This window comes from Populus nigra, chromosome 17 (genome assembly GCF_951802175.1).
Source record: "Populus nigra chromosome 17, ddPopNigr1.1, whole genome shotgun sequence".
Taxonomy (NCBI): domain Eukaryota; kingdom Viridiplantae; phylum Streptophyta; class Magnoliopsida; order Malpighiales; family Salicaceae; genus Populus; species Populus nigra.
Window position 1 is genome coordinate 4,230,794 of NC_084868.1, and position 2,473 is coordinate 4,233,266.

Consider the following 2,473-nt stretch of genomic DNA (forward strand, 5'->3'; position numbering starts at 1 on the left):
GGTGGCTTAAATCGGTGCCAATAACATGTTTTTCTTTCTATTGCGAGAATCCGACGACCCATCTCTTTCTCCTCTCTCAATTAAGGATAAAAAATTAACGAAAATAAACATATGTAGCAAAATGAAATTGGAACAATTTCGAGGGACGAAAATTGTATAATTTGCGTGATTGTTTAAGATGGAGGATCAAAGTGTATTTTTTCAAAACTTATAGCACTCCACCCATATTTGCCGTATTTTTCATTTTAGTCCCCCTTCTTTCAATCCCACCCTTTCATAAAAAATTGAAATTAATTGCTCCTAAAATTGGATTAAATCACCCAAAAACAAAGTTTGAGGACTAAAAAAAATTTTACATAATGAAAAAAAAAGAGAAGAAAATCCCATGTGTTTTAGAGTATTAAAAAGTATATTAGTTATTTTATTATAAAAAAAAAAAAAACAAATCACTATACACAGTCGCGAAGGCCAATTGTTTTTGTTGACGAAGACAAAATCATAATTTTATTATATCAATTGTAATGCTAATAAGTTTATAGCTATAGTAAAAATGCTACAGTATAACCACTGCACCTTTGGGCATTCTTCGAAGAGGGCAGTCCACAGATCGGAAAACAATGCTTAGTATATATCATAGTAGTAATTTCTAGTCCAAAACAAAAGTATCCATACAGTATAGTGTAGCACAAGTATGTGCGCGCATTTACAGCATCTTTTCGACTTTTGCTGGGTATTTCCAAGGATGTTTCAGTCAGACATGATTACAGTTTGTCTATAAGCACAGGTAAACAGCACAAGCAAGCAAGGCTCCTTGGACCCACTCCCGTGAATACTAAACCAGCGTTACCCTTACACAGTAGATAGTGTTGAGAACCAAACACAAAAACCAAAAAAGTAGTTGCACTAAGACAACCATGGTAGAGTACCCACCAATTTATCTTCCCGAAGACTACTCTTAATTAGCAATCAGTTAAGCCCTTTATCTGTCTTTCTTGCATCCCATCTCCTCCCATTTTCTATCACCTTTAAGTTTTAATACTTTTCCTATTATTAATCCTGTATATTCTTCAAGCTTGGAAGGGTGAATCTCTGGATATAGTCCAACATATGGAGCAAGCTCGTTATTGGATGTTGACTAAACGGGAGCATAGTTTGGATTCTCATTTTCAGGCTTCAACCAATCCTTCGTTGGATGATTCTTGGGAAGAACAAGCTTTCGCTGAAGATGCAGCTGGTCCTCTCGGAGGATGTATATGGCCTCCAAGATCTTATTCTTGTAGCTTTTGTAGAAGAGAATTTAGGTCTGCTCAAGCTCTAGGAGGTCATATGAATGTCCACAGGAGGGATAGAGCTAGACTCAAGCAATCTCCAAGTCCTACCAATGAAATTCTTCATCATGAGCATCAAAAACCTCTCAATCACCTTCAAAATCCCTATACATCTTTTGGTTTTCAATACCCATCTCAGCTTTGTACCTTGGATTATTGCCCTAACCCTAATTCTGATCCTGGTTTTATTCCATCCCGAACTTCATCTTCTAGGGTTTCAATTACATCTACTCAAGAGAATTTCTGTGATAAAACCATTTCCCCTCCTTTCACTTCTTTTATTGTTGAAGAACAACAAAAGAGATCCCATAAATCTTCCCCCCCGCCACAGACTAAGTTAGCTAAAGAAAGATGTCATATATCTTCTCTAAGCACTGAAGGAGAGCAGAATTCAAGGAAAATAGAATCAGGATGTAGAGCCAAAGTAGATTATGTCCAAACAGATTTGTCTGTCAGCTTGAATTTAGTCGTTCGACGAACTCGCCCGAGCATATCAGACTGTGGGGAGGAGCCTATGAGCTGCAAGAAACGGAGAATTGATAAATCATCATTACCTTTCTTTCTAAAGTGTAATTCAGTTGATAAACATCATGTCCAGTCTGAGGTGTTTGAAATTAGCCCCTGCACTGTAGATGAATTGGATCTTGAGCTCAGGCTTGGTGACCGGCCTAAGGTAAAGTAGTTGCAGAATCTGGAGTGCTATCGAACATATTACTGGCCGTCTGGCACCTTCTTTATTATGTTGCTTGATTTCCTCTTTGCCGTTTTTTCTTCTTTTCCTTTCTTAGATCATGAGATCATGGCCTCTTTTCTTTGTTAGATCCTTGATCACTTCGGCTATCTCTCAATCGTTTATGATTTCGCAAGGTGCATGTAACAATAACAATATTAAGAAAAGCATGACAGAAAAACATGAAGAGCTCATCTATCTTCCGCGATATCTTGTTTATAATAGCGATTTTTTTTTATTGCATCGACCATAGTTATTAACCACGGAAAGGTAATTATGAATGGATCACGATAATTTCTATGCCTGTCCAATTCATTTCATTGTTTTGCACTCTTATTACCAGATTTACTAATAAGTATATTGACATCTTCTCTTGCATTTATTTTCAAATATTCTTAACTCAACGAAACACAGT

The 2,473-nt window shown here is 36.7% G+C and overlaps 1 protein-coding gene across 1 annotated transcript; it reads left to right on the forward strand.

The window, feature by feature from the left end:
• The first annotated feature begins 727 nt into the window (after positions 1-727).
• On the forward strand, positions 728-2,266 carry LOC133677078 (zinc finger protein 10-like). Its single transcript, XM_062098915.1, has one exon. It carries the CDS (start codon positions 1,108-1,110, stop codon positions 2,008-2,010), a length of 903 nt encoding a protein of 300 aa, XP_061954899.1. The 5' UTR covers positions 728-1,107; the 3' UTR covers positions 2,011-2,266.
• Positions 2,267-2,473: the final 207 nt, after the last annotated feature.